At 36.8% G+C, this 26,069-nt stretch overlaps 1 protein-coding gene and 2 pseudogenes across 3 annotated transcripts in view; all 3 read right to left on the reverse strand.

Moving 5' to 3' along the window:
* Positions 1-569: 569 nt before the first annotated feature.
* Positions 570-2,543, reverse strand: LOC119511450 (annotated as a pseudogene).
* Positions 2,544-9,824: 7,281 nt separating this feature from the next.
* On the reverse strand, positions 9,825-10,283 carry LOC119515507 (annotated as a pseudogene).
* An 8,677-nt stretch (positions 10,284-18,960) lies between these two features.
* MARK1 (microtubule affinity regulating kinase 1) overlaps positions 18,961-26,069 on the reverse strand; it is a 160,021-nt gene continuing 152,912 nt past the window's right edge. For 2 of the 3 annotated variants that reach the window (XM_037823464.1, XM_037823470.1), the window contains exons 17-18: positions 24,853-24,897; positions 18,961-21,079 (exon numbers count right to left, since the gene is read on the reverse strand). In XM_037823464.1, coding sequence (XP_037679392.1) covers positions 20,725-21,079; positions 24,853-24,897 — 400 coding nt within the window. In that variant the 3' untranslated portion in view covers positions 18,961-20,724. The remainder of the gene's footprint in view (positions 21,080-24,852; positions 24,898-26,069) is intronic. The other variant, XM_037823477.1, reaches the window with a different exon arrangement.

Here is a 26,069-nt window from a genome sequence, read left to right on the forward strand (position 1 = left end):
GTTTGTTTGTTTGTTGCTCTTTTTGCTAGCCCTGTCTCCTCTCTGCCCGGCTGACTGCCCCCAGATTCTCTGGTATCTGGTCTCAGTTTATCTATAGTTGGAGTTTTTGTTCAGCAGTCTGAGTTTGTCAATCAGAGCTGCAACTGCAGTTGTCCCTCCTGGTTCCCAGCACCCATGGCCCCTCCTCCCTTGGGATTGTGCCTGGCAGGGAGGGGCATGGGCCCCCTGGCCATGAGAACCTACAGATTTTGCTGATCTCAGCTGCTCCACACATTTGTGAGTGTTGTATGAAGTATATCTAGACTCAAATTCCTCTGCAGTGTCCAGTCCATGCAGTTTCTGTCTATCTACCAACTTCCCCAGAGGAGTAACTAAAACCCACACTTCACTACTCTGCCATCTTGCCCCTGAAGTCTGCACTTTTTTTTTTATAGCAACCTTAGTGTAACTTTATACAATTTTCTTTCCTTCAACAATGTCTGACACCGAACTTGGTACTAGTTAAAAAGTCTGATGTAAGATGACACCTCAACAATGAGAGACTGAAGAGAATATTCCAATGCCCATCTTCAGAATTCATCATCAGAGGACTGATCACTACATTCATCCCTTAATTCTCAGTTTTTCCCTGAAGTCTCACCTTCTGGATTATAGCTCTGCATTTTACTATTCAGTCTTTCAGCTAATTTTTGTGCTGCGAGTTTGGCTTGCATCTCTTCATAATTCTGTTTCTGCTGTTTCTGAAGTGCCAAAGATGCTTCTATGGACAGCAGCTGTGTGGGCATATGGTCAAGTGGTAGAAGCTGAACTACTGTGATGTCATCAAGATGTTTCTTATCCCTGTGCCGCCTTTCTTCTGAGGAAATAGGAGACCCTCTTCTCTGACATGACTAGCTGAATCATTTTGTTGTAAAGGTAATACATCTGTTTTAATGGGCCTCAAAGATTTGCAATTTGGGCCCAGGCAAGAGCAGCGCTAAGATAGCTCTGAGAGACAAAGCAATAAGTCTAGTGGCAGAGAAAATTCACTAAAGACCATAACTTCCCATTCATGTGGTGGGGACACTGGATTTTTGGCTCACATTTCTAGCCCTTCCATGTAATGGGGCTTCTTCCTAGTCCCACTGTGGAGGCCTGTCAAATTAGCAGTACTTCTGTTTTCTTCTGAGTGGTGTTCACCTTGGTCTGCAGTGGTGATCTTTTGTAACCTACCAATAAACAGGCTGTCAAAGCTGCTGGATATATTTTCTTCTTGACCTGAAACATGATCCTAGAAAGATGCTTGTTAGCTTTGGATGAGAAAGTTGGACTGGCACTGCTGCTGGAACCTGGGCACTTGTTCACTGTGCGCTTTGCCTCAGAAGTCTCTTCATCGGTTTCGTAAGTGAAATGTGCAATTCCCTGTTTTTGTGAGATTGTTTTACATGATGTTATCTACAGAGGAACAGCCAGGAACTAGTGATGAAGTATCAAGTATCTGATCAGAATTCTGGGCCTTATCTGTGTCCACATCAACTCCTGCAATCACTTTTTGCTTTAGTTTACAGTCTAATCTAACAGGATGAAATAGTTCACTTTTTCCTCTAAACCCTTCACGTTCTGCAATGGCTGCTTTTAGTTTGGCAACATGGTGTAAGAGCTTTTTACCTTTGCCAGGCAATTTGCAAATGAATTTTTTGTTGCACAGAATTCTCTCCTGGTGCTTCAACACCTCCCACAGCCCCACCAAACTCCGCTGCCCCAAGTCGAGAGCTGTATTATTGACACTTTGTTACAACTGATGAAAGAATATTAAAATATTACTGTTAACTCTATGGTCCATGATTTGCCTTAGGTGTATTTTTCCCATATGCCACCCTATTGCCCTATTGCTAACACCTTGTAATAGTGGTGTACATTTGTTCTAGTTCATGAAAGAACATTTTTTTTTCCTTATAGGTCATATAACTTTATTTGGAAAACCCCACAGAATCAACAAGACAGTTCAGAATGGTAACCACATATAAAATAAGTATTTTTTATTAAGCAGCTTTTTTAAATTTCTTGAACCTGATAACTATACTTAAGTTAGTTACATAAGTGAATACCTTGTTCTCAGGAAATATACAGGAAAGAATTAAATTTCAAGGAACATGTTGTCTACAACTCCTCAAATGTTTAGAAAATAGATAGAGATTAGATACGTAGATGGTGTTTTCGTTTCCTAGGCTGCTCAAGCAAACACCGTTAAGTGGGTTGGGTTTAACAGTGGGAATGTATTTGCTCACAATTTGAGGCTGGAAAATAGTCAAAATCAAGGCTTCATCAAGGTGATGTTTTCTTCTGTAAAGACTGTGGTGGAAAGAACATTCTTATATTTGTACTATTAACCATGGTCATTATCCACACCAAGTTTCACCATGTTATAAAGTCCCATGTTTTGTCCTCTAGCTTTCCTTCTAGTGACATACACGATCCTAAACTTCCCCTCAACCACATTCACACACATAAATCAGTGCTGTTAATTACACCCACAACAATGGGCTACCATCTTCTCTATCCATCGTCAAACATTTACAATCAACCTAACTGAAAATTTTGCACAAATTAAGCACCAGTTCCCCATTCTCTACCCTCATTCTAGCTCCTGGTAACCGATATTCTAGATTTTCACTCTATGAGTTTGCTTATTGTAATTAGATCATATCAGTGAGATCATACAATATTTGTCCTTTTTTATTTAGTTTGTTTCACTGAACATAATGTCCTGAAGGTTCATTCATGTTGTCACATGCATCAGGACTTCATTCCTTCTTACAGCTGAATAATATTACATTGTATGTATATATCATGTACATTGGTTGACACACACTTGGGTTGCTTCCATCTGTTGGCATGTGAATAATGCTGCTATGTGCAAATGTCTGTGCTTGTCCCAGCTTTGAGTTCCTCTGGGTATATACCTAGTAGCAGGATTGCTGGATTATATGGCAATTCTATATTTAGCTTCCTGAGAAATTGCCAAACTTCTTCCAGAGCAATGGCACCATTTTACATTCCCACCAGCAGTGAATGAGTGTTCCTATTTCTCCACATCTTCTCCAATACTTGTAGTTTCCTGTTTGTTTAATACTGGACATTCTAGTATGTGTGAAATGATATTTCATTGTGGTTTTTGATTTGCATTTTCCTTATGGCTACTGATCTTGAGCTCTTTGCAAGTGCTTTTTAGCAATTTATAAAATTTGCTCTTTGGAAAAATGTCTATTCAGGTCTTTTGCTCATTTTAAAAACTGGGTTGTTTGACTTTTTTGTTGGTGAATCATAGGATTTCTTTATATATTCTGGATATTAAATGCTTATTGGATATGTGGTTTTCTAAATATTTTCTCCCATTGAATAGGCTGATTTTTCACTGTCTTGACAAAGTCCTTCAAAGCAAAAGTTATTTAACTTTGAAGAGGTCTGAGTTATCTATTTTTTCTTTCATTGCTTGTGCCTTGGGTATAAAGTCTAAGAAACCATCGCTTACCACAAGATACTGAAGAAGTTTCCCTATGTTTTCTTATAGGAGTTTTAAGGTCCTGGCTCTTATATGTAGGTCTTTGATACATTTTGACATAATTTTTTAGAAGGTGTGAGATAGGGGACCTCTTTCATTCTTTTGGATATGGATATCCAGTTCTCCCAGCACCATTTGTTGAAGAGACTTTTCCATCCCAGTTGAGTGGACTTAGCAGCCTTGGGAAATAATAAATTAACCATTGATATGAGATTCCATTTCTGAACTCCCATTTTTATTCCATTGATTAATATATCTATCTCTATGCTAGTACTAGGCTATTTTGACCACTGTAGCTTTGTAATATGCTTTAAACTCAGGAAGTGTGAGTTCTCCAAATTTGTTCCTCTTTTTCAAGATGTTTTTGGCTATTTGGGACTCCTTACCCTTCCAAATAAATTTGATAATTGGCTTTTCCATTTCTGCAATGTAAGCTATTGGGATTTTGATTGGGACTGTGTTGAATCTGTAAAACTGTTTGGGTAGAATTGACATCTTAATGATATTTAATCTTCCAACCCATGAACATGAAATGTATTTCCATTAATTTAGGTCTTCTTTAATTTCTTTTAGCAATGACTTGTGTTTTTTTTAAGTACAAGTCCTTTACATCCTTGATTAAATTTACTCCTAGATATTTTGATTCTTTTACCTGCTATTGTAAAAGGATTTTTTTTCCCGATTTCTTCCTTAGATTGCTCAGTACTAGAGTTTAGAAACACTACTGGTTTTTTCATGTTTATCTTGTATCCTGCCACTTTGTTGAACTAGTTTATTAGTTCTAGCAGCTTGGTTGTAGATTTTTTGGGACTTTCTACATATAGGGTCAGGTCACCTGCAAATAGTGAAAGTTTTACTTCTTCCTTTCCAATTTGCATGCCTTTTATTTCTTTTTCTTGCCTAACTGCTCTAGCTAGAACTTCTAGCACAATATCAGTAACAGTGGTGAAAGTGGGCATCCTTGTCTTGCTCTAGGTCTTAGAAGGAAAGCTTTCAGTCTTTCACCGTTATCATGTTAGCTGTGGGTTTTTCACATATGCCTTTTATCATGTTGAGGAAGTGTCCTTCTATTCCTTTCTTTCAAAGTGTTTTTATCAATAAAGGATGCTGGATTTTGTCATATGGCTTTTCTGCATCAATCAAGATCATGTGATTTTTCCCCCTCAATTTATTAATGTGGTATATTACATTAATTGATTTTCTTGTGTGGAATCACCCTCCCATACCTGGGATAAAACCCACTTGACCATTGTGTATAATTCTTTTAATGTGTTGTTGTATTTGACTTGCAAATAATGTTGAGGATTTTTCCATCTATATTCATTAGTGAAATTGGTCTGTAGTCTTCTTTCTTGTAGTATTTTTATCTGGCTTTGATGTTAGGGTGATGTTGGCATCATAGAATGAGCTAGGTAGTGTTCTCTCCTGTTTAATTTTTTTGGAAGAGTTTGAGCAGGATTGGTATGAATTCTTCTTGGAATTCTTGGTAAAATCTACCTGAGAAGCCATCCTGTCCTGAGCTTTCCTTTGTTGGGAGGTTTTTGATGACTGATTCAATCTCTTTTCTTGTAATTGGTTTATTAAGGTCTTCTATTTCTTCTAGAGTCAGTGAATGTTGTTTGTGTGTTTCTAGGAATTTGTCCATTTCATCTACGTTGTCCAATTTGCTGGCATCCAGTTGTTCATAGTATCCCCTTATGATCTTTTTTATTTCTGTGGGGTCAGTAGTGATGTACTATCTCTCATTTTAAATTTTATTTATTTGCATCTTCTCTCTTTTTCTCTTTGTCATTCTAAGGATTTGTCAATTTCATTGAACTTTTCAAAAAAATAAGTTTTGTTATTGTTGATTCTCTCTATTGTTTTTTATTCTTGATTTCATTTATTTCTGCTCCAATATTTATTATTTCTTTCCATTTGCTTGCTTTGTGATTAGTTTGCTGTTCTTTTTCTAGTTCCTCCAGATAGGCAGTTAGGTCTTTGATTTTAGCTCTTTCTTGTTTATCTAATGTAGCCATTTAGGGCTATAAATTTCCCTCTTAGCATTGTCTTTGCTGCATCCCATAAGTTTTGATATGTTGTGTTCTTGTTTTCATTTGTCTTGAGATATTTACTGATTTCTTTTGCAATTTCTTCCTTGATCCACTGATTGTTTAAGAGTGTGTTGTTTAACTTCCATATATTTGTGAATTTTCCAGTTCTTTGCCTGTTATTGATTTCCAGCTTCATTCTATTTAATGATCAGAGAGGGTGCTTTGAATAAGTTCAATCTTTTAAAATTTATTGAGACTTATTTTGTGACCCAACATGTGGCCTATCCTGGAGAATGATCCATGATCCTTGAAAAGAATGCATATCCTGCTATTTTGGGATGCAATATTCTGTATATGTCTGCTAGGTCAAGTCCCTTTATCATATTATTCAAGTTCTCTGCTTCCATATTGATCTTCTGTCTAAATGTTCTATCTATCAATGGGAGCAGTGTACTGAACTCTCAAACTATTATTGTAGAGATGTCTATTTCTCCCTTCAGTTTTGTCAGTGTTTGCCTCATGTATTTTGGGGCACCCTGGTAACATGCATAAATATTTATGATTGTTATTTCTTCTTGCTGTATTGCCCCTTATAGTAACATATAGTGTCATTCTTTGTCTAGTATACCAGTTTTGCATTTAAAATCTATTTTGTCTTATATTAATATAGCTACCCCAGCTCTTTTTTGGTTACTGTTTGCATGGAATATCTTATCCAACTTTTCTCTTTGAACCTATTTCTGTTTTTAGGTCTCAGGTGAATCTCTAGTAGGCAGCATATAGTTGGATCATACATTTTTTTATCCATTTTGCCAATATGTGACTTTTGGTTGGGGAGTTTAATCCATTAATATTCAATGTTATTACTGTAAAGGCAGTGCTTAATTCAACCATTTTATCCTTTGCTTTTATATGTCATATCTTATTTTTGTCTCTCTTTGTATCCTTATAATATCCCTTACTGATAATCTTCATTTCCACACTCTACACCAAGTTGCTTTCTCATCTTTTCCTTTCAACCCACTGAACTCCCTTTAGAATTTCTTGTAGGACATGTCTCTTATTGATGAACTCTCTCAGTTTCTTGTTTATCTGTGAATATTTCAAACTCTCCCTCATTTTTGAAGGACAGTTTTGCTGGATAAAGAATTCTCGACTGCCAGTTTTTCTCTTTCAGTACCTTGAGTATATCAGACCACTGCCTTCTTGTCTCCATGGATTCTGATGAGAAATTGGGACTTAGTCTTATTGCAGTTCCCTTGTATGTGATGAATCACTATTCTCTTGCTGCTTTCAGGATTCTCTCTTCATCTTTGGCATTTGATGTTATGATTAGTATGTGTCTTGGAGTAGGCATATTAGGATTTATTCTGTTTGGAGTATGTTGCACTTCTTGGACATGTATATTTATGTCTTTCCTAACAGTTGGGAAATTTGGGGTCATTATTTTCTTGAATATTCTTTCTGTCCCCCCTTTCCCTTCTCTTCTCCTTCTGAGACACCCATGATGCATGTTTGTGTGCTTTGTGCTCTCCTTCAAATCTGAGATCCAGCTCAATTGTCTCTATTTTTTCTCTATCTATTCCTCTGTCAGATTTTTATTCTCCTATCTTCTAGTTCACTGATTCTTTTTTCTGCTTGTTCAAACCTGTGGTTCTATTCCTATAGTGTATTTTAAATCTCTTCTATTGTGCCGGTCATTCCCATAATTTCTATTAGGTTTCTTTTTATACTTTCAAGTTCTTTTTATGCCTACCTAGTGTCTTTTTAGTTAACTGTTTCAGTTTGCTAAAGCTGCCAGAATGCAATATACCAGAAATGGCTTGGCTTTTACAAATGGGGATTTATTGGCTTACAAATTTACAGTTCTAAGGCCATGAAAATGTCCAAACTGAGGCATCAATAGGATACCTTCTCTGAAGAGAGGCCTCTGGCATCTGGGACACCTCTGTTGGCTTCCTCTCAGCTCCTTCAGGGACTTTTTCTCTATATGCTTCTCAATGTTTTTCTGTCCTTTATCCTCTCATAAAAGACTCCAGTAAAAGGATTAAGACCCAGCTTGAATGGGGTAGGTCACATCTTAATTGAAATAACCTAACCAAAAGGTCCCACCCACAACAGGTCTGCACCCACAGAAATGGATAAAAAGAACATGGCCTTTTCTGTGGGTACATAACAGTGTCAAACTAGTATAGTATCCTTTTTCTCTTTAGCCATATTTTCCTTCATCTCCATGAATCATTTTGATTTGTTTGAACATCTTTGCTTTGTTGTTCCAAATTCTGTCTCCTCTCAAGTTTTAATTTGCTCCTTTGGGCCATATCTTCCTGTTTCTTGGTATGGCTTGTAATTCTTGTTGGTGTCTAGGCTTCTGATTATCTTGATGAGTTTATTCTGGAAGTCAGGTTCTCTTTCTTGCCTAGGCATTTTTTTGTTGATTGGCTTTGGGCTAAAGCATTTCCTTGACACTTTGTTCAACTTATTATAGTCCTTTAGAAAAGCTCATATTTAACTGATCAGATATTTTCAACTTTTCATCTGATTCTTGCCCTGGATGTATGGTACAATTTTTGAGACTGCACTATTTGTGCAATTGTTTCACCTCCAGGAGAAAGCTTCCTTTCCCCTATTCTTCCCTGTGAATGTTGATCCATTGTACTCATTTTTTATTTGCTTCTATTGTTTTTAACACTGCTTTTGTTGTCTCTAGCTGCTTTTGTCTGGAGTCAAATTCTGGGAGGAGGGTCACTCTGGAGAGGATTTTCTAAGTCTGTATTTCCCAGTCAAAACAGGGCCAGCAACCCAGGAAAGGGGCGTAGATCAGTTCCAAAGTGTCCTGTGGAGGAGACCCAGAAGGCCACCCAACTTCTCTTTGCTCCCTGAATCTGTGCTTTCCTGATCTGCCCAGCAGATGGCGATCTACAGCCAACTGCTGACTGCAGTCATAAGGTGATACTGTGTCTTTAAGTCTCAAGTGACTCTACCCCTGTTGGATGCAAGGTTGAAATAGAGGCTGCTGGCTGCTTTTGTCCAGGGCAGGTTGCAACCCTAGCAGAGAGCCAGGACCCAGTGATCTGAATTCACCAGAGGCATGAATAGTGCTGGGCCGTGCCTCCCCTGCCTTTTTCTTGGGGAAGAGACACCCTTCAGCAACCTGTTCCCACAGTGCCGCACAAGGCACTGTGACTTTAAATTCCCCCTGCTTCCAACCCTGTCAGGGACAGGGTTGAAGCAGTCTGTTTCAGTAGGCAGCCTGTCTATTGCTTTTTGTCCTGGGCAGGTTGAAACTGCAGCTGCCCTCACAGTTGGGACCTAGTGTTCTATATCTGCTAATCAAAAACCAATTAATGCTCAGCCATGCCACCCTGTTCTTGGAGAAGAGTCATTCTTCAGCAAACTGATCCCTGCTGCCCCAAGAAGGCACTCTCTCTCTCTCTCTTTTTTTTTTTTTTTAACTGATGTAATGACTTTAGTAATCAGTTTATTACACAGATTAATCATTCTTGAACATATGAGCTCCAGAAGAGCAATTGGGTCTTTAAATATACACAAGTATTTCCATCAAATGAATTTTAATCCTTACATCCAGATAGACCTAAGCAGTTAAAAACATAAGAAAAATAAGAGCTATTAACTATGTATTAACTGAGAAACCACATACAAACCAAAAAATATGGAAAAGAGAAAGTGGGGCTGAAAGTATAAAGGCTGAAAGGGTGGGGAGATGTAAGAGAGTGGGGAACAAAAGCCCATCACACTTTATGCACTAATAGCTTCGATCCATTTAAATATTGATCAGTTAAACTTAGACCTTAAAATACAGGATGTAGGTACAGTTTTAATCTGGTTGGTCGTAACTTTCACCTAAGACGTAGGTCCTTCAGAATAAAACGAATAAAGAAACAGCTTCATGTTCTTCACTTTGCGTTTCATAACTGTTTTGAGTGTAAAAGGACTCCACTTAAAAACAATAACCTACAGGTCAGTGGAGCTGTTTTGCCCCATCCAAGCACACACTATACCCACCACCCCTCACCTTGCTGTTATCCAAATTTAAGTCAATTAAGGAAAGCTTTCAGTCTCACATCTAGGTTATGCCTGGAGAACTGGCTTGCCACACTCACAATTCTCTGCTAGGAGGCAATGTTGGTACAGGAGTACAGTATTTCTGGTTTGTTGTTCCAAGTATGTATAACACACAGCACTGCTGTATCACGTAAACGTGCACAGGTGAAGATGAGGCATGGGCTCATAGAAAGCAGTCAAATAGAAATCAAAAGGACTTTCTCTTTCAGAGTTCCCCTATCTTTATTTGTAGAGGTTATTTAATAATTTCTTTAATTACATCGCATACTTCTGAGTCCATTCCCGAGCTATTCTGTTGTACTTTTCTCTATCTGTTTTGTAGATCCGAGCAATCTCAGGCACTAAAGGATCATCTGGATTGGGATCACACAACAGAGAACAGATGGACAAGAGTACTTTTGAAATAGTGCTGGAGACCACTGTGACCGTAGAATATCAAGACAAATGCTGCCATTACTGTTAATATTTGGATGGTAAATTCTTGTTGTAAATGCAACCTTAGGTGGTTTGAAGGGATAATCTGCTGGGAAATGAATTGTCAAGAAAAATACTCCATCCTGATAGGGACTGTCATTTGGCCCCATTATTGTAGCTTGCCAATAGAACATATCATCTCCAACAGGACCTGCTGAACACTGGGCTGGGAGGTTCCCATGCCAGGTTGTTCAATTCCTTGTGGATTCTCTTCAGAGAGGGGGAGGGACAGGGAAGGGGCGAGGGGGTGCGAGGCTGGGTTGGCGATCGCGGATCGGCAGGATGAGCTGAGGGCCGGGGCTCACTCGGCTCCTGGGCCTGTTGCAGTGGTCACCGCATCACCCCGCGGTGGCCCCTTTATGCCGAAGGCACTGTCTCTTAATCGCTTCCACTTCCGCTTCTGTCCAGGGCAGTATTGAAACACACTGCTGGCTGCTTTTTGCCCTGGGCTGGTTGAAATTGTAGATGTCCTCAGAGCACGACCCTGTGTTCCAAATTTACTAATTGAAAGCCACAATCAGTGCTCAGCCATACCTTTCCCTGTTCTTGGGGAAAAGGACTTTTATTTCTAGTCAGGGACTGGGTCCTGGGGCAGCCTGCCATGAGAGTGGGGGATGAGCACCAGCCTCCGCAGCATGGAGAGTTTTACTCAAAGTTCTTCATCACAGATTATCAGTCTCTTACCTCTGCTTTTCCCTGGATAATGAACAGTGTTTTTCCGGTCTCTGGGGCTCCCAAACAGTTGTTTCATACAGTTCCTGGCAATTTACTAGCTGCTCTGGAAGAAGAACCGAGTTTTGAAGCTCCCTTCTCCACCACTGTACCCAGAAACCTCTCCTCTCACCTTCACATTTTTAAATGCAATTTTACTGAGATACATTCAGATACCATACAATCATCCAAAGTTTACAACCAATTGTTCACAGTATTATTATATAGTTGTGCATTTATCACAAATTTTTGAACATTTTTACTACTCCAAAAAAACAAGAAAAGTAAAAGTAAAAAAGAACACTGAAAACATTTCGAACATTTCATACCCTGCCCCCTCATTATTCATTTACTTTTTGTCCCATTTTTCGACTCATCTGTTCACACACTGGATAAAGGGATTGTGAGTCACAAGGTTTTCAAAATCACATGGTCACACCGTATAGGCTATATAGTTATACGATTATCTTCAAGAATCAAGGATACTGTGTTGCAGTTCAATAGTTTCAGGTATTTCCTTCTAGCTATTCTAATACACTAACAACTAAAAAGGGATATTGATATAATGCATAAGAATAACCTCCAGAATAACCTCTCTATTCAATTTGAGATCTCTCAGCCACTGAAACTTTGTTTCATTTCTCTTCTCCCTTTTGGTCAGGAAGGTTTTCTCAATCCCACAATGCTGGGTCCAGGTTCATCTCCAGGAGTCATGTCCCACATGGGGGGTGGTGGGGCAGTGAGTTCACCTGCCGAGTGGGCTTAGAGAGACACAGTCCACATCTGAGCAACAAGAGGTTCTCTGGCGGTGACTCTCAGGCACAATTACAAGTAGGCTTAGTCTCTCCTTTGCAGTAGCAAGCTTCATAAGGGCAAGCCCCAAGATCAAGGACTTGACCTACTAAGCTGGTATTCCTCCAATGCTTGTGAGAATATCAGGAATTCCCCAGGTGGGAAGTTTAGTGTTTCCACATTTCCCCCCCGGCCCTCAAAGGGGGCTTTGCAAATACTTTTCATTCTCTGCCTAAATTACTCTGGGATGTATCTGGGTTTCACACTAACTACCCTGTACAAACCAAGATGTTGCCCCCTATTCAATGTTCCATGTAATTATGGTGTTTGAATAAACTGACCATACAAGTTAAATTATATAGTGTGCTACAAAGTGTATAGATTTTGCACCAAACAAACATCTCTTTCTTTGGTCTCACACAGAAGTTGAAGTTTTCAAACACAGTCTCATCCTTTACCCTTTAGTCTGGTTTACCTTAGTTCTACTTAAGTCCATTCCGATCATATCTCTACTTGAAGTCTGATCTCTTTTTCAGCATTTTTAACATTTGCTGTATGGGGTAATGCTGTCATTCATAGCTGCTGAACTCTGGCTCTGAGACTCAGATGTCACACAAATACTCGAAGTTACAGGGACTGATCGGGTTATACACAAACAGCTCACCATCTCAGAATTTAGAGATAACCATTACAACTCAAGAATAGATGTGACTGCTGTAAGAGTTTACAATCTAGGAACCTTTATAATAAGCCATGCCCTGGTAACCTATGCTCTCAGATTCAATTCTCAGAGTTTGCACAGTATAGTTAGTTCATATTAGTGAGGCATTATAATGTTTGTCTTTTTGATTCTGGCTTACTTCACTCAACATACTGTCCATAGGTCCATTCACCTAGGTACATACCTCACAACTTCATTTCTTCTTGCCACCGCTCAGTATTCCATTGTATGTATACAGCACAGTACACCATTCCATTTATCAGTTGATGTATCCTTAAGCCACCTCCATCCATTGTGAATCATGAATTCTGCTGCCATAAACACCAGTGTGCAATGTCCACTCATGCCCCTGCTCTCAGTTCTTCCAAGTATATACCCATTAATGGGGCTGCAGAACCATATGGCAACCTCATAGTTAGCTTTCTGTGGAACCACCACACTGCCCTCCAGCTTGCCTGTGCCATTCTACCTCCCTACCAAGAAGGAATAGGTATATCCCTCTCTCCACATTTTCTCCAGCATTTGTATCCCTCTGTTTATTTTTTTAAACAGTTTTATGCACACATGATACAATCCACCCTAAGTAAACCATCAATGATTCCCAGTATAATCACATAATTATGCATTCACCATCACAACTATATGAGGACATTTCCATCTCTTCCATAAAGAAAGAGGAAAAGGAGAAAAAAAATGAACAAAAATAAAAAAGATAGAAGAAAAATAAACATAAAATACAGTGAGAAGGTCAGACATCACTGCCACCAAGAATCCCATATCACTCCCTTATATCCGCCTTTTATAGACAGTTAGCTTTGGTATATTGCCTTTGTTACAATTAATGGAAGCATCTTTCAATGTTACCATTAACTATAGACTCTAGTTTGCAATGATTGTATTCTTCCCCTATACCATCCAATTTCCAACACCTTGCGATGTTGACATTCATTTGCTCGCCCTCATTTTAAAACATTCTTATATTTGTACATTTAATCACCATCATTGACCATTCTAGGTTTCGCTAAGTTATACAATCCCTGTCTTTATCTTCTATCTTTCCTCTGGTGTCATACATACTTCCTAGCCTTCCTCTTTCAACCATACTCACACTCAACTTTGTTCAGAGTACTTACGATATTTGCTACCATTATAAGTGTTGTGCTATCCACTTCTGGATGTATACAATCAATCCTGTTGAACCTTCTGTATTCCTTTAGCACCAAATGCTGATCTCTAACATCTTTCTGTCTCCTGATAACCTGTGTTCTCAACTTTCAAATTTTGCTCATCATTGTTAGTCCATATTAGTGAGACCATACAATATCTGTCCTTTTGTTTCCAGGTAATTTCACTCAACATAATGTCTCCTGTCTACCATTTTGTCTTTTGGATTTTATAAGTCATATCTTACTTTATTTTAATTTTTTTCCTCTTTTTTTAATCTCACTGATAGTTTTCATTTCTACATCCTTCTCCAAACCTCTCTCTCCTGTCTTTTCCTAGTTGCTGAACTGCTCCCTTTAGTATTTCCTGTAGAGCAGGTATCTTGTTCACAAACCCTCTCAGTTTCTGAAGGAAAATATTTTAAACTCTCATTCATTTTTGAAGGACAGTTTTGCTGGATGTAGAATTCTTGGTTGGTGGTTTTTCTCTTCACGTATCTTAAATGTATCATAATGTTGCCTTCTTGCCTCCATGGTTTCTGAGAAATCTGCACATAGTCTTATTGAGCTTCCCTTGTATGTGATAGATTGCTTTTTTCTTGCTGCTTTCAGAATTCTGTCTTTGACATTTGATAATCTGATTATTAAGTGTCTTCAAGTCAGTCTACTTGCGTCTATTTTGTTTAGTGTATGCTATGCTTCTTGGATCTGTAATTTTGTCTTTCATAAGAGATGGGAAATTTTCAGTGATTATTTCCTCCATTATTCTTTCTGCCCCTTTTCCCTTCTCTTCTCCTTCTGGGACACCCATGGCACATGTACTCATGCCTTCATGTTGTCATTCAGTTCCCTGAGATGCTGCTCATGTTTTTCCATCCTTTTACCTGTTATTTTATGTGTAGGATTTCAGATGTTCTTTCCTCCAATTCATGAATCCTTTCTTCTGCCTCAAATTTTCTGTTGTCTATCTCCCAATGTTTTTCATCTCTTCTATTGTGCCTTTCATTCTGCTGATTGTCTTTTCAAACTTTTGAGTTTTTCCTTATGTTTGCCCAATGATTTCTTTATATCCTTCCTCCCTTTTGCTATATCTTCCTTCAACTCGTTGATTTGATTTTTGAATTTAGATTTTTTTGATTAATAATTAGTTGTTTCAATTCCTGTATCTCAGTTGAAGTGTAAGTTTGTTCATTTGACTGGGCCGCATATCTTCATTTTTCCTAATGTGATTTATTATATTTTGTTGTCTAGGCATCTGGTTTCCTTGATTATCCCAATCAGATTTTCCCAGACTAGTCAGGCTCCAGTCTCAGGAGTTTGTATTCAGGATCAGGTTTCCCCGATGCTGAGACCCAGCCAATTGTCAGACTTTCCTGTGAGGCTCTAGAGTCTGTGCTTTTCCTCTCCTGCCCAGCAAGTGGTACCTGTCAGCCCACAGCTCCCCACTGGCCTAAAGAGGTATGGTGCATTTAATTATCAGTGGACCCTGTCCTGGCCAGGAACTGAGGGTGTCAGAAGCCAAGCTTAAGCTGTTTCAGTTCCCACCCCTCACCCAGGCCATGGTGTCTGAGTTCTCTGAGGAAGGATGGCCACATGACCTGGGCCCCATCCCCCTCTTTTCTTGGGAAGATAAGCCCTTTAGGGAATTGTCTGTACACTTGAGTTTTTCCTTTGGCTATCTTAGCTCTACCTTTGCCTAGGTGAGTGCTGACAAGTGAAAACATTCAAGACTTTTCTCTCTGAGTTACTTAGAATGAGAGGAAGAAAAAAGGAAAAAAGCAAGAAATCCCCTTTTCAGAGCCAGTCCCCAGCCCTCCAGTTCGCCAGAATTCATACACATTTCTGTGTGCCCGTTTTCTTAGGGCGCAGCCCTTTACCAGTATTCTGATCTCAGTGGAACTCCAAATGCTCTGAGTGTGTGTGTGTGTATTTTTTTTTTCCCCATCAGCCCTGCCTCCTTTCTGATAGGATAAATCTCTGGGTTCCTTTCCTTCCTGCTTTGGGTTTATCTGTGCTCACAAAATCTATTCAATATTGCAAATTTGTTAATAAAAACCACAACTGGAGCTTGGTTGAACTACATTCCCTTGTTCCTGGCAGGGACTGCTCCTTTTTCCCACAGCAAAGTTTTGCAATTCAGTCTGCTCTGCCAGTGGGGGAGGGATGCTAGCTCTGCAGTTTGGGGAACTTTACTTACAGTTCTATGCTTCAATCTCAGCCATTCCACCTATTCCTGACTGGTGTATGATGTTGTCCGGTCACTGATGTCCCCCCATAAGTTGTTCTAGACTGTTTTCTATCTGTTCTTGTCTATTTACTAGTTGCTCTAGTGGACTAACTAAATTCCACACCTCCCTAGATCACCATCTTGCCCCACCTCCTCAAATACATTCTCACCTTTACTTTTAAAAGATACTTCACCTGAGTAAAGAATTCTTAAGTTGAAGTTTTTTTCTTTCAATTCTTCTAAGATGTTGCTCCCATGTCTTCTGGCTTGCATTTTTTCTGATATGAAGTCTGCTCATTCTTACCTTTGTTCCTCTGCATGTAATATATCTTTTTCTCTGGGTGCTTTTAACATTTTTCATCACTTGTTTTAAAGAACTTATAAGCCTTGGTATGGTTTTCTTCATATTTCTTCACCTTGGGGTTCATGAACCTTTTTGGATCTGTGGGTATATAGTTTCTATCAAATTTGGAAAATTTTGGCCATTGTACATTTAGTTTTTTTGTTTTTTTCTCCTCCCTCCCTTTTCCTCAGGGACCCTAATTACATATATATATGGCTTCTTAAAGCTGATTACCTTTCTTTAGCTGTTTTTTTTTTTTTTTCTCTCTGTGATTCATTTTAGATAGGCTGTCATCAAGTTCAGTTTTTCTTTCTCAATGTTTAATCTGCTAAGTCCATCCAATATGTTTTTCAACTCAAACGTTGTAATGACTATTTCTAGAAGTCTGAATTATTTTTTTTAAATATCTTTCATGTCTCTACTCATAACATTGTTAACCTTTCCTCTAGTTCTGTAATCATATGGAAAATATTTTAAACTTCTCACGTCCTTGTTTACTAATTCTATTATCTGCATTTCTGGGTCAATGGATTTTTTTCCCCTCATTATGCATTGTATTTTCCTGCATATTTGCATGCAGAATAATTATTGACTGGATATTAAATATTGTGAATTTTAATATTAAATATTAAAATAATGCATATTTTGTATTCTTACAAATATGCTTGAGCTTTGTTCTAGGACATTGTTAGGTTCTTGGAAATAGTTATCCTTTTGGGTCTTGCATTTTAAGCTTTGTTAAGCAGGAATACGGCAATATTTAGTCTAGGGCTAATTAGTTCCCAGTACTGAGGCTTAACTTTTCTGAGTACTCTACCCAGTGTCCCATGAATTACAAGGTTTTCTACTCTGGTTGGTTGGAACAGGTACTACTGCTGTATGAGGTTCAATGGCTGTTCCCTCTAATACTTTCAGGTGGTTCTTTCACTGGCCTCAGGCAGTTTCCTCACATGCAAGTATTAGTCTCCACAGATCTTCCTTCAGATTTCTCTTTTTGTACAGCTGTCTCATCTCCAGTACTCTGCCCTGCAAACTCTAGCCATTTTGGCTTCCCTCATCTCCAAGCTCCTCAATGAGGGAGAATACCAGGTCCCACTTGGCTCCCCCTACCTCTCTCCGTTTCAAGAGCCTGGAAATTCTTAAGGCAGAAAGCTGGGGTAATCATAGGGCTCATTTCATTTGTTACCTCCCAGGGATTACTGTCTTTTGGTGATTGATATCCAAGATCTTGAAATTGATGCTTTCATATATTTTGCCTGTTTTTTTCTCATTGTTTCATGTGGAGGCAAATCTGGTGCCTGCTATTCCATTTTAGATAGAGGTAGAAGTCCTGATATGTAACCTGGAAACATCAATAATATGCCAGGCAGCTCCTCCTAATCCTCATTCCAGTCTTTTTCATAGTCCACATATTCTACTCATGAAATGAGGTTGATACACCTTTTCACCCTTTCCGTCCTACGCTAACCACTCCTATATAGGCTCTTTATTTTGTATGTGTTTTATTGCCAACAGCCTCTAAAAATATCTTCCTAGCTTTAGTCTTCAATCCAGCCCATACATTTCTATTAAACATTTTTTTTTCCCATTGCTCTTTTCTCAGCACCTAGAATGTGATGCACATTGACACTCAAACAAATATGGTGAATTAATGAATGACTTTAATAACCAATTTATGAAGTAGTTTTTTGGCTCAAAAAGCCTCCCAATTGCTCCCCGCCAATCACAGATCAAGTCCAAGCTAAGGCTGCCAATCAGTACTTTCCATAATCTATTAATCCATTTATCTGAAGTATGCCACTATCTAGAATTAGCAGTTCCTTTCAAACATGTGACTCATAGTTAAAGGTATCTTTGAGCCTTTTACCATATGTTCCTCCCATCTGAAGGGGCCCTTTCATTCTGCCTCTTACACTTTATCCACCCTTCAAATCCTTCAAAAGGCCTTCATTTCTCCTGTCTACAAATAACTCACCCTTCTGTGAATTCCTACAGCATCTACTGTTTGTACTTCTTGTTCAAGCCCTTTCATCATTTCCTATTTGGGTGTATTTTTTTGGTTGTGTGTTTACATTATGTCTCTGCAAATGGACCAGATTCTTGGAGGGGCAGGAACTATCTTTTACAATTCCTTTACATATCTTAACACATAGTAGGCACCTCAGTAGCTACTTTAAAAAATGAAGGCAGAGATCATCTTGAATTAATTATTATGTGCCAATGGATGGAATCATTTATTACAGTAAACTGGTGCCTCACTCATAATGTTATTTTGGTGCCCACATTGTAAAATGGCATTGTGGGTGAAAATCAGCAACTCTTTGTAGCAAGGCCTTTTGAATTAAGGTTCTGGAGTACATTTCACTGTATCATTTCTATTTATCAAATACTGTGCCCCAGTCTCCACAAAATAATTATTTTTAATATAGCGATGTCATATCAAATAGTATTTAAAGAGAAATCAAAGAAATCTTGATATCACATAGTCAAACAAATTGGCATTTTAATTTAAACATATTATAAAATTCCTCTAAATCTTTTATTAAAAAAATTTATGTTGTCATGAGCATATAAAATGGGAAAATCTAAAGTGAATATCAAGATTTCATATTTACTTCATAGAAAAGTTGGCCAGAGTAAGAAAATGAGAAAAACATGTTTCTATCTTGGAGAAAGCAGGATGTCTATTTTTTTCTTAATGTATTTCTATAATAGGAATTACTGTAAAAAGATTAAACTTTTCTTGTCATAATGACATTTTGAAAAACCTACACAGCTTTACCCTTTGCCAACTAAATTTACAATGCATGAAATAAACTCCCCATATAGAATACTTTTGTGACTAGAAAACAGGTAATTCACATTCCAATAAAGAGCAAAAGACAAGTGCTTTATTATGAGAACTGTTCAAGTAAAATTTCAGTGTGCACCAGTGAAAGTGAATAAAGATTTGCATCAATTTTTTGAATGAACAATAGGTTAAAAAGGGGCTACACAGTTTTTTCTTTTTCCAAACACCACCTTTTGCTAAGGCAAAAATACACTTCATTTTAGAACAGAACTGTTACGGAAGAAAGCTACATCACAGTACAGTACAGAATGTAAAAATTCATCTGAGTCTGGAAGCCATTACAGAATGGCACATCACCTACACTTAGAGCTTCCTAATGTAGGTCAGAATTACAGTATTTATCACAGCTTTATTTTCTTTAAACTGATAAAATTTTAATATACTTTCTATTTCTCAGAAGTGTGCAGATGGGACCCATATGTTGATATTAATTAATTACAACATTAAATAACATTGCACAGTCAACCTCCAAGGCTAATTCAGTATAAAATAACAAGTATTAAAATGTACCTTTACTAGTGGTTTTACATCGCATATATCACTAATTATGAAAGAAAAGTAGGCAAATGCCCAATTACAAAGCTGCACATTATAGGCATAAGGATGTGGAATAAATACAAGAAATCTGGCAAAATATTGAAAACAAACAGGTTACACGGGAACAAATTAAACAACCACATAAGCAGAAATCAACAATATACTGCTATAAATAGTATGTTTTGCTCAAAAGTCTCTTAAGTACTTACAGATACTACTGTGGCAGGAGGTGGATGAAGAGGATGGGAGGAGAATGAGGCAAATGTTCCCAATGCCAGTTAATTCCTGAGGTGGCATTATTTCTTAACTGATGCATTGATCAACACTGTAAAAATGAGTTTGTGCTATGAAACAGTCCCATTATTATAGTATTTCTGCAATTACATTACGGTATTTTGAAGGCAGCAAATCTAAGTGACAGATTACATCATAATAGTCAGATAAAGTATGTATTTTTCTTAATTTTGCTGTTACAATTAGCAGTGGGCCAGAAAACACTTCAATGCTCAAAAATAATTTGATGTATGTTTTTTCCCTCAGTACTTCTTAGTTAGATCAAGGCAAGGCTATTATTTATTTTCATGTAATTTATTTTAAAAAGTATAGGTCCAACACTGTAAACATTTTATATCTTTTCAACTAAACCTTGTCTGATAACAAGGATAACAGGAAAGATAAGCAGGAATAATTCTGTTTATAATAAAACTGATCCATTTGTCAGCTTCTGGTTTAAATTCATATATGATTTTAAAATAATTTTTGAAAATCCATGCTACAATTGTAAAGACTATTTTTTTTTTGTATGCTTTTGATTCTGGATGCAATTTTCAAAATGGCATGATGGAGGTAAGAATTTTAAAAACCCACCAAAATGTAAATAAAACAGTGAAGAACATTTTCAACTCAAAGCATGAAATGTACATTTATGTGCAGAAATCTCGACAACTATACAAATTTTTAAGCAATCATCTGTTTTATTATACAATTCTATGAACAGAAAATGAACAGAAATACACAATATACTTACCTGTACATGTGAATCTACTTTTTTAACTACAGATATTTATTACAGTTTATACCAACTTTAATTTTACAGTTCATAACTATTTATAACCTTATTGCATTAAGGGCAAATTCTACATGGGGAGTTTCACAGGCCAATCATATTAGGCATTACCCAGTACATTCAAAATCTGTACCTCATATATGGATGTTTCTTCCCTGATCCTATAAATTTGGGTTTCTTTACAGTTTAAGCTCATTTGCTATTTTGGATGCAATGTTCTTAAAGGCAATAGATGTCCCAGATATTCGTTTGAAGCGGACCCCATTAAGTGACAGCCGTGGCAACTTGCAGACTTCCATCTCCCACTGCACTAGGCTATCCTGTCTGGCATCTCCATGGACACAGAAAAGCAAAAACCTCTCTTTTTGTTCATAATCACAGTTATTTGCATCTAACACTTTTCGAATTTCTCTCATCATGTCATTGGGGTCCATTGAACTAGTGGTCTTCATACTCCACGTGAACCGCAAGGAACGTGGCTTAGAATCTTTACCCTCTTCCTTGTCTCTTTCTTTTGGTTCCCCTGATGTACTTCTAGAATGAGAGGGCAAAAGGGGAATAATTAAAGAAAATTCCATCCAGCAAAGGAATCAAAACACACAAAATCTAAGTGGTCATAATTCACTGCCTAACGAAACTACTCAATTTGCACACTGCCTTCAGATTTATGTTATCTTGTTGCTACAAAAATACACTCCAGGACACTGTTTTGATTTTTATTAATATTTTTATTCTAAAATAACATTTTCTTAATATATTTGTTTGTGGGAAATAAGTTTGCAGCCAAAAGTAAAGAACTTAAGTTTCTACCATATTCTCTGTTTAAATACATAAAAATGGAGATTCTTCTTTTTCTGTACAGATATACAAAATAGTATATTTTGCTTGTAAATTCATGTTTTTGAAACATAAAGAAAACTTTTCATTTTCTGCCTCTTTTGGATAGGAGAAAGACTGGAAAAATGATAGCAGAAATGACTAAGAGGGAAAGATAATTATTTATGACAATAATGTTAAGAATGAATTTGTTGTATTGCAATTAGGTAGAAATGTCAGGTCATGTAACTCATCTCAACATCCTCCAGTGGTTTCCCATTTCACTCAAAGATACCCTTAAACATAAATAAAATAGTCTACAAGGCCCCACATGACCAACACACCATATCTTATCCTTAACCTCTCATCTCCGCCTACCATTTTTCTCCTTGCTCACTCCTGTCCAGATACATTGGGCTCCATGCTATCCCTTGAACACAATGGGCATGCTCTTGCCTTAAGTCCTTTATACAGGCTGTTTCCTCTACCAGGAATGCTTTTCCCCCAGACATCTACATGGCTAACTACCTCATGTTTTTCAAATCTCTGCTCACCTTCTCTATCAGGCCTATCCTGACCACCCTAGTCACCCTGAACTTCCACCTTGGCATGGCAACTCCTTTAACCTACTCTGTTTTTCTTTATAGTACTTTATACTATTTATACATTTGTTTGTTATGTACTAACCCCTCTACCACTAGAATGTAAACTCAAGAGGGCAAGGATTTTTCTGCTTTGTTCACTGATACATCTCAGGTCTGTAAAACAGGACTGGGCACATAGTAGTTGATTAACATGTATTTGTTAAGTGAATAAACCTCATTAAATTTTGCTTACTGCATGTCTCCACATAAATAGTACAGAGCCAGAAAAACTACTTCAAAAATCATAGAAAAGGTAAAATTAATAGATTATTTATAATTCAGAAGTCAGTCCCTGTAATTAAATTTGATTAATTATCCAAAAATATATGCTGCAATTTTAACTTGTTAACCCATCTCACTTTATATATGTGATTTAAGGGGAAAATGATATACTTTGAAAGGAATTTATAATCTACATAAATTATATTTAAATATAAATACATAATTTTTTATAACAATAGTATGTTAATGTATACATTTATACACCCACCCACCCACACATACATTTTCATGTTTTCCCCCTTAATTCTAGGGATCTGAGCTCCCAAAACTCTGTAAATTGTAAAAGATTGAGAAAATAAGTGAAGGAATAAGTAGAGAAAATAAACTTCCAAAGACTGTTAAATAAATATAGAAAACATTTATTCAGTATCTTCTCTCTCAGTCTCTTTTTGTTCAATGACCATACGCCATTGTGTCCCAGGCCTCTTTGTGCCAGACCCAACAAGAGTCATTTATCTAGATCACACATATAACTCAGATGATGGAATCAGTATGCCAGAGTTGGAATGGATCTTTAGAGACCCCTTGATAGAACATTCTCATTTTTAAAAAACACAACCAAGGGTCAGGAAGTTTCAATGACTTTCCCAAGGTCACAGAGCTAATAAGTTGAAAAGCCAAGACTAGAAATCAGGTGTTTTGATTCTGAGTCTGGTTGTCCTTTGTTCCACCAAGGAAGCCCCATGATCTTAAGATAGGCAAATACAAGATATTTTTCTATCTATATCTCAAATGCATCATCACTGATAATGTTAAACATAGAAAGCTCCTGGAAATTCTGATACTAATAGTAACAGCTAACATTTCCTAAGCAATTACTAGGTGCCAGGCACTGTTCTAAGTGCCTAACATGAATTTCATTTATTTACCCCCACAACAATGCTATGAGGCAGAAAGGATGAGAAAATGGAAGCACAAAGACTTCAAATAACTTGCCCAAAGTCACACAGCTAAGTAAGTGATAGAACAGAGCTCAAACCCTCAGTCTGCCTGCAGATCCTGTGCTTCTAAACCATTACGCCATGCCATCTCTCTGAAATGAGAAATCCTCACATTGTAACTGTTTGATCCCACCTATGCTCTTTGCTGTTTCTTCATCTATAAGGTTGACACTTTTCATTTGGTTGTTGGGATTAAATGACCAGCATAGTACCTTATAGTTAATAGGTATTCAATACATCTTCATTCAAAAGCAAAACAAAAACAAAAACAAAAACAAAAACAAAAACAAAAACAAACCCAGTAACTAGAAAACAAAAGGGAATGTGAAAAGTACTTTGTAAACATTTATGTAAGATAGGTTATAATGCCAATAAAATCATTTAGTCATATTAAAAGAATAAAAATGCAATATTGGCTGCCACTTGTGAGACTATAACACTATTAATTTTCCCAGAAGAAAATTCAGAAAAAATAAATTGAGATGCAAGGAGGGTTTTCAAAAGTGATGAGTATGAGAGAGCCTAAAAATAAAAGTCTTCTGTGTTTTTTTAATAGGCAGAAGAAAGATAAAATATTTTCCTGCTTCCCTTTGGCTCCCTTCTCTGGTGACTCAGAAACTTAACTCAATAAAGAAATATTTCAACTATAATGACTAAACATAAATGTAGCAGAGTTTTTAAAAAAGAACTACATGAGAATAGTTAATAAAATTTTTCCAAAGCTCATTATATTTTATATTTCAAATAATTAAAAAGGTAGAAATGAAATCTGAAGTTAGTGTTTAGCTGGTCAAGAAAAGTTCCTGAATGAAGCTAGGGCATTTGCCCTACTGAGGAACTGCTTGTTAAGGTTCTAAGATTTATATTTTATCCCTTAATGTTGCTGCACACTTTAAACAATTTAAAAATGTGCCATTTATAAAATACAAACGTAAGTACTAAACATGTCCATAATGTGGTCCCCAGACTAGCAGCACAGCATCATCTGGGAACATGTTGGAAATGCTAATTCTCAGGTCCTACCCCAACCTGATGAATCAGAAACTCTTGGGTATGGCTTAGCAATCTGTGTTTATCAAGCCCTGTAGGTGACTTTGATCATGCTCAGGTTTGAGACTTATTGCCAGAATGAAAATACAACTAGTATTAAATGACAAGCATCCATAAAGTACCGCAGGCTGAGAGTTTTTAGATGTGGTCCACCACTGAACACTCACTTAAAATATATTATCAACATCAATTCTTCCTATAGATTGGCTTCCCCAGTGTTAAGAAATACTGTGCTATTTGACTTAGACTAATTTTGGTTAGATCATTTTAATGAGAAAAGGATTGGTACATTAGAATCTATTATTTTTACTCTGCTAGACATTTTATAGAATAGAAGGCTATTTCCTTACAAAGTATAAAAACAAAATAATGGAAAACACAAACACAAGTTTTTAAGTTGCACTTAATTCCATGCTAGGCAACATTAGGAAATCCCACCCCAATATAAAACTTTAAAATATACATATTATCTAGCCATTAGTTCTACTCATGTTTACTAAGTGCTGTAAGTATTTCCGAAGTACGTTTTCATATACAGGGACCTAGCAGCGAACTATTAATAGTGGCTCCTCACCTTGAGGTGTCAGTTCTGCCACTGGCTTCGCCTTCACTTGCATCCCTCAAAACAAAGTGAAGGTTGAGATTTAATGATAAAAGTTAAAAGTGAAAAATATTATCAAGAAAACCTACATCTAAATTAACTTGTTGAGCAAACTGCTAGCATGACATTTTTCTATTACTGATCAGTCTAATACTATTTCTAATGTTTTGCATAATAACCACATATAACTATCACTTATTGATATTGAGCGTCTACTGGGTTTCGTCAGACATGAGATATTAGGTGAAAGATTAGGATTTTTTTTTTTTTAATGATCTTCCAATTTCCAAGCCATGACATTTAAGGTCAGAATTTGTCTTTAGTTTAGTCCAATCTAAAGTTAAAACTATTTAAAAATTATCAACTGCAAGATTCAGCTTCATATTTGTTATTAAATAGAATTCTAGTAGTCGCTCAATTTAGAAATATATGAATTAACTTTGTAGACAGAAATAAATTCAACACATAAGTATTTTTTAAAAGAAATACCAATTTTTAAATAAGCATTTTTTCAGTAGTTATGCTAACAATTCATGCACATAATATATTACAGTAAATCAACAATTTATCTGAGGAAGTGATTTTAAAAATTTGAGCAAGTGATTCTAAAAACATAGATTCAATCTTAAACAAAAATACTGATCTTACCTGTATATCCACCTGTGAAATACACAGCAAATAAATCAGAAAAACTCTAACTGTCCTTGTGTTGAATGTAATTAGTATTTTTGAAATACACCAAAACCAGTTTAAATATATTGTTAAAATATATTTAATATATTAAAAGATGGATTGTGAATGAAGAACAAAGCATTATTAAATAGCTGTGGAAATCACTAACTTGAACCTTAGAAGTTAATGTTTTCTTAATGTTCTAACCATTCCAGAAGCATTTACATTATTTAGGTAAAATGAATGCAAAAGGAATAAAATTAGCATATTTCCCGTCATTCCCAAATCATTAAACCATACCCACACACTAAGCTCTAAAACAACCGGTCACTGGTTGTTAAAAATATAAGTTCCTCATGCCTCTCAGGTTCTCCAACTACAGGCCTTTCTTACCAAATATACACTGTGTAAAAATTTAAATTCCTTTCTGAATTAAAAAGGATAATAAAATATATTCTCACATTCAAATGGGATTTCTTAAATTTCTATTTTTAATAACTAGCATCTTCATTGGCAAA

Source organism: Choloepus didactylus, chromosome 2 (assembly GCF_015220235.1).
Source record: "Choloepus didactylus isolate mChoDid1 chromosome 2, mChoDid1.pri, whole genome shotgun sequence".
In the NCBI taxonomy this organism is placed as follows: Eukaryota; Metazoa; Chordata; class Mammalia; order Pilosa; family Megalonychidae; genus Choloepus; species Choloepus didactylus.